This window comes from Apostichopus japonicus, chromosome 9 (assembly GCF_037975245.1).
Source record: "Apostichopus japonicus isolate 1M-3 chromosome 9, ASM3797524v1, whole genome shotgun sequence".
Lineage (NCBI taxonomy): Eukaryota > Metazoa > Echinodermata > Holothuroidea > Aspidochirotida > Stichopodidae > Apostichopus > Apostichopus japonicus.
The window spans coordinates 22,250,256-22,257,045 of NC_092569.1; the positions used below are offsets into that span (position 1 = coordinate 22,250,256).

Here is a 6,790-nt window from a genome sequence, read left to right on the forward strand (position 1 = left end):
GGGACGGAATTTTAAATGGAAGCCAGCTTCAAACAGCATGTCTGGTCCAAAATTTACCTCTGTCACTTAAGATTACAAACTTATTCAGACTCCTTGAACACCCAACCTTAAAACAATGTGATTAATTGATGATGATACTTCAAAATTTTATGTATCTGGAGATTCCATACATACTGTACACATCACATCAGTTTTGAACCTCATGTGTCGAAACAACACATTTTGGGGTAATTGAGAATGGGTTTTTTATCATGCATAAATAAATCCAATCACTATTGAAATAGTCCTAGTTGTTCACCCTAGGTTTCTTTCTTGGCCCTTTTGGCTTTCCTAAACTATCCATTGTAGAACATGTGCTTTTGAATTGATATCATCTGCTGATGAACAATGATCCACGTGCACAAGAAATTGACTTTAAAGTCAAGTTGTTATGGTACTCACATACTGAAGCATACAAGATAGAAGAGCTAGATTGCAAGAATAAAGGTAAGAATTCATTGCTTCTCAGTAGTAATATATTAATTAACCTCCAGTTCATGGTTATAGGCAATTCAGACAATTTGATAGTGATAATTATGATTTAGCCTAAGCTGTTGCCTAACAGACTATGTTATACATATTGGAAAGGTTAAAACAAAACTTATAATATAATGAGAGGTAGAAATGTGTAGCCTACAGTACTTATGCTAGGAAGCAAACCTGTTAGATGAAATATTACATATTTTGAGTTGTCTAGCCTAGCAAATTAATGTTTTAGCCTAAGCTGTTGCCTAACAGAATATGGTATGCTGCCTAAGCTGTTGCTATCTACCATACTAAGTTGGATTTTGAAACTTGTAGCCTATGATGCAAAAAAAGTGAACCAAAACACAATGTAGGCTAGTTGAAATGTATTGTGCAGGAAGTGTATACTGTCTATGCCTAGCAATTATTCAGCCTGTTCATAACTGCACATTATGAGGCCAACTCTCATGTCAAATTGCATATGTAATACACAATTCACATGATAGTGAAGCCAACTTATTCTTTTTTTCTATTCACATGTTGGTATATGGGGGAAGACCACTATTGCTTCCTGGTCCCCCCCAACTTCTTAATAATTAAGCCAGAAATGTGTGTGGCTATACCCCCCACCCCCAGTCCCCTTTTCATGCATCCCGCTGGTAAGAATGTCCTTTTATCTCTCTTTGCAAAAAACAGATCAATATGGAAAATCCTGAGCCTCAAAATGTGTCTGCTAGCAGATACATACGTTATAGGAAGAAAAAGAAGGAGAGAATGGGGTGCTGACTGACGTATTTCAAGAATGGGAGTGGAGTATAGAAGAAAAGGCAAAGGGCCAACCAGAAAGCAAATAATCGAGCAGCGTACAAACCATCCATTACATATGTTCGAAATAACTTTCCGACTGAATAAGTACAAGATTTCATCGAGCATATTTAATATTTCACTCTGGACAGCATAAATTTCATTGTTGCTTATGAATTTCTTGTTAGAGAAAACATAATTGTTTATTGTTTTCGTACCTAATCAACAGCCTTTACATTGGAAAAAAATTCCGTCCCACCACATTCCGTCCCACCACATTGACACACTTTCGGTAAAATTAACACAATTCTTATGCGTGAAGTATAATTTCTGCCATTGTTTCCCTAATGGTAGAAGAATAGTTCACCTCCATTTCAGTGTTAATAATTACTATTATATTGTACTACTTTTGATAATAATTACATAAAGGTTACATGTACATGATTTCATGAGATTTATCATTCCGTCCCACCACGTCAATATATTTGTGTTACCATGGCAACATCTTCAAATTTGTGTCTGTTTTTTTTGTGTCTGGTTGCAGTCTGTGACTGACCTGTTTGTGTGGATATCCTGATTCCTTCATATATGCTACATATAAAGTGGTATTATTCAAAAGGTCTATCAAATTCCGTCCCACCACAATTACGGTAATTTTGGCTTTGGCCCAGTACCTTCCAAACAAATGCCGATTTCCAGCAAATTGAAAGTTGTAAACTAAGCTACGCATTTTTTTTTTTTTTTTTGCAAACCGATGGTTAGGCTACATTTCCCATTGACTTAGTGTGGTTGTTAGGCTAACATGTGGTCGAAGATTGCAGTTTCCTTGGATATTTTTATTTTTTATTTGCGACACAACTGGAGCGAATAAACAGATGGCAAGGTTAGATTTCCATGCAGTTGACTTAGTGTGAAGTAAGGCTACCATGTGGTCGGAGATTTGTGAGGATTTTAGGTTATTTTCGCTGGTACTGAAATTGCTTCGTGCAGGCCGTAATTTGCCACGGGAAATTGCCGGTGATTGTGCGCGACCCTCTCGCACTGCTTCAAATTTGATGCGGGATGTGAAAACTGTTTGCGCGATTTGCGCTTCAACTACAATTCCTAGCTAAAGCAAACGCATGTCACAATTAATTTTACACAGACACCTGATATAACGAGGGCGATTTTCTTATATTTCTTTTTTCTTTTTCGCACTCGTAAAATTTGTGCTTTAGGAGGTCTTTTTAGCACTTGCGAGGGCGAATCGCCCATCGCCCCCGCTTATTTCCGACCCTGTCCAGCACATTCTTTAATTCGCGAAATTGGTATTGCTGCTATGTTTACTGTGCCAAGAAATATGAAGTCACTAACCACGAGGGAAGCAAAATCGGCGACCCTGGCAGCCTAATTTGATGAAAGTATACACTGTGAAAGACGTATGGATGTCTTATTTTAATATTTCGTAGTAAAAGAACAAACCTAATACATCAGTTGATATTTTCAACTCCCATATGCTTTTGAATAATGATATTTTCACCTTCCATATGTTTTTGAATAATCGGTATCACATAACTGGTATTCCACGTAATTTTTACCGATTCCGATTATGTTCCGATTATGCAATATTCGTACCGATTCCGATTAGGTTAATCGGTTGAACACTAGTAAATTTTATGCAGCCTGGCTGTATAAATCAGTTCGAGGGTTGTTTACAGTCTTACCATATTGTGACTGAAGGCCTGTATAGCATTAGCCTCTATACGTAGTTACATTATCTAGGCTTATGTACTGTATGACCCTTAAGTATAGGCTAAGTTGGGTTTTAGGTTGCATGCATAATAAACAGGTTCGCAGGGGACCGACCAAAATTAGCAAGCGGGTACCGGGCAGCAAATTTTAAACCGGTCCCATCACTAAGTCTGTACATGTGAATTTAACACAGTATTTTCTATTAAGTAATGTGAAACTATCTTCTTTTTTTCTATTAATTAATGTGAAACTATCTTCTTGTAGTTCTACCACATATGATGAAATATGAATTAATTAATGATACTTACTAATACTGCTGCGAGGCCAACCATAAGGGCAATTATGTCAGACAGCATGTGGAATGAATCTGCTACCAGAGCTATAGAGTTAGTTATGTTCCCAACGATAAGTTCAACCAAGAAGAAAGATGACGTCAGCACCATCATAGAGATGAGGCGACAGCTCTTTGACTTCCACCATCCGTTCTTCATCTTCTTTGGTAATGGAGTAATGAATTTGAGAAAGGAATATGTATGTCAGTAGCTTCAGAGGCTACAAATGCCCAATTCAGGTCTGTAAGGAAACAAAGACAAAGTATTAATACTGTACATCTATATCCAAGTCATACTGTATCAGAATTCCTTTGACGATGGAACATGATGTGGAGAGATCACTGTACATATACTGTACCTGTACTTCATTTATAATATATTATTAACATCACTCCTATAAATTAACGGTCCGTTACTGCTTTGTCATGTGAGCCGTACAATCGTTGTTTTTTTTTGTTTTTTTTTTTAACTTTTATTGCTGTTGTTATTACTTTTAGGTTTTCTTAAGTTTGGTAAATTTATATTCCAGGTATTGGATCTTTTGTACAGTGCTCTTGAGCATGTTTAATTTCATGATAACAGCACTTTAAGATACGGTATTTATTATATAAAATATTTGTTTGGCACGGGCTAGAATCATTACAAAATTCATCGATTGTAAATTGTCAATTTAACACACTGGGCAGATGGACGTCATACTGTATATGCACATATATTACAAAAGTTTACACATTTCCTCTCTGATCGACTTAACTGTTACCTGTCTGTAGGAAAGGAAGAGATCTTCATCTTCAACAGAGAAATAGGGAATGTTACAACATGTAAGACCGTAAAACAAGATCCGACATGTAACCAAATTAATTATTTTAAAAGTTAACTTGTCTGCTTCCTTGCTACCTTTGGCCTCCACCGCACATTTGTAAGTTAAATCAATATTTTTATTTGAGACCCGGCCGTTAGTAATCATGGAGATCATTTCCAATTTTGGTTCCCTCGACTGTCAAGATAAAACGTCTATCAGGCAAGTTGTATTTATAAAGGAATGCATAATGCCAAATTGACTTAATTATGAAGAGTACCTGCCATCAATAAAGATTTATTCATTAGTTCAAGTGTTATCAGTTTGTAAAGAAAAACGAAATAAATGAAAACATGCACTTCAGATGCAGAGAATGAGCAATAGTAGTACATAACAAAAGAACACCATTTCAGAATTAAAATATTGGCAGAAATGCTTCTATAGAAATTGCCCTTAGTTTCATCAATTTTGTATCGAAATATGTAAAAAAAAACAAAGTGGCTATTCTTACGATTAGTCGCAAGAATAATTTCCGACTACGCATGCGCAGTTGCTATTTTTATGACCAGGCGTACTATTTTTACAACGAGGAGTAACAATAATTTCCGGTTAGGGTTAGAGTTAGGGTTAGGATTGAGGTTTAGGGTTATGTTTAGGGTTAGGGTTACCCCTACTACATGCGCAGTTGCTTTATTTACTTTACTGCGCTTGAATTCGCCTTTGTTGTAAGAATACTTTATAAATAATTGTTACGACTAGCTGTAAGAATAGCCACGGCCTAAAAAAAAAGGTATTCATTGGACATTGATTAAACATGTCTGTTCCAAATCTGAACTGTTCCATATTACACCCCATCATGCAGCAACCACAAAATGCCAAGCCAGACTAGGCCTTTGACCAGCTCGTAGTGCGATTTAAGGTTAGGCTATGGGCAGCAAAAATGGTGTAACACTTACAAATTTCAGGCAAGGCCTATATTACGGCCTACAGTAAGTAGTAAGTGTTGAGATCTTTTGTGACACGTTTCAGTCAGTTGCCAGAAACCAGGGAAATTCCTTATGTTGTCGTATTCTGCTCACAGATCAACACATTTAGTCTGTAATTCCGATAATCTAAGTAACATTTCCGGAGAATATAAGTGTATTATAAGCAGAACGCGGAACTTTGGTTTAGGCCTACGGCAGGATTGTGTCGTGTGGATTGCTCATTCTATGCACACAGCCCATACAGACGGTACGAATATAATTAGGCCTAAAAGTTGGAGTGCACGAACAGACACATGTTAACTCTGCTTTTGGTACACAACATCTACCTTTGTTTTATATAACTTACCAATCAAATTTAAACATACATCTGCAGACCGGGTCCAGTCATCCCTGTCTAGTCCAATTTTGAAGAAAGGTCTTACCGATCAGTAGCCATTGCGTGGAAACGGGTGACTTCTTGCAACACAATGATACGGACTTTCGATTCATGGACGCCGGTCGAGGTCACTGGAGTGATTTCGTAATTTTTGAGCTTTGCCTTCGATACGGGAAGCGTTACGTGCGCAAACAAACGCTGGTTGCAACTCAAAATATTGGACATCTCGTCCATGAAGTATGTTGTAGAGAGTAAATTACTTCTAGACTAACTCGGCGTTACAGAGCAGGCCAAATTGAGGCGAAGAAATGCCAGTAACCACTTTCCCAAAGGCCAAAGCTGTGGTAATTTTTCCCCCAGTGGCACCCTCAATGAAGCGACACCATTTAAAGAATGGTGGGTAGTGCGCTTGTGATTTGCTTTTGTGCCGTAACTTCGAGTTACTGCAAACGTTTGTCATATAACGGGTTTGTATTAGTACATCCGCGCGGAAATATTTAGAGTTCGAGTTGTCCTAACATCAAACCAAATATTGCACCCAGCTGGTTTCGAGGGATATTTCGACAGCACCCAAAATGAGTGCACAGTTGTGATAGGTCTACCTTCGAAGGTTGTTCTGTACTAGACTGTTTGTATGCAAATCATTCGCTGGGTTGATGAGGATTGTTGTAATTTGGAGGCGAAAAAAATAACGTATGTATGACGAAACCCTTTTGTCCATTAGTATTGAGCCCGAGACAAGATGTGGACGATTGGCACTCCGATTTCTGTTTGTCTTTTTCATTGAACAGCTATGTTTAAACTAAATTGGGGGCGATGAGGTCAGGAATGATTTTGGATAAGGATTATGTTCCTAGTGGAGGCGATTATAGGCGTTTTGAAAGCAAGAATAATGATAGTCATAGTTCTAACTTTAGGAGGCATGCTAAGGTACATAGTTTCAGGGATAAGCTGAAGATTGTCTTTACCAATGCTAGAAGTATTCGTAAAAATTTTGCTGAATTTACTGTGCTTCTTGAGGATCTGAAACCGGATGTGTTTGGTATCACCGAATCTTGGTTAAGGGAGGACATTGATAGTGCTGAGGTTTCTCACCCGGGGTCAGTGGCGGCGGAACCGGGGGGGGGGGCTTGGGGGGGCTCAGCCCCCCAATGAAAAAGTTGAGGGGGCAAATGCATGATAAGCCCCCCCCCCCCAATATTTACCAAGGCTCCGAAACGTGCATCTGCCCATTTTTCAATGCATACTTGTCGATCTG

At 38.2% G+C, this 6,790-nt stretch overlaps 1 protein-coding gene across 5 annotated transcripts in view; it reads right to left on the reverse strand.

Moving 5' to 3' along the window:
• LOC139974333 (proton-coupled zinc antiporter SLC30A1-like) overlaps window positions 1-5,679 on the reverse strand; it is a 36,964-nt gene extending 31,285 nt beyond the window's left edge. For 3 of the 5 annotated variants that reach the window (XM_071981379.1, XM_071981382.1, XM_071981381.1), the window contains exons 1-2: window positions 5,503-5,679; window positions 3,348-3,612 (exon numbers count right to left, since the gene is read on the reverse strand). In XM_071981379.1, the coding sequence (XP_071837480.1) occupies window positions 3,348-3,530 (183 nt within the window). In that variant the 5' untranslated portion in view covers window positions 3,531-3,612; window positions 5,503-5,679. Of the gene's footprint in view, window positions 1-3,347; window positions 3,613-5,126; window positions 5,377-5,502 lie in introns of those variants that run through there. The other 2 variants (XM_071981383.1, XM_071981380.1) reach the window with 2 other exon arrangements.
• Between the last annotated feature and the right edge of the window lie 1,111 nt (window positions 5,680-6,790).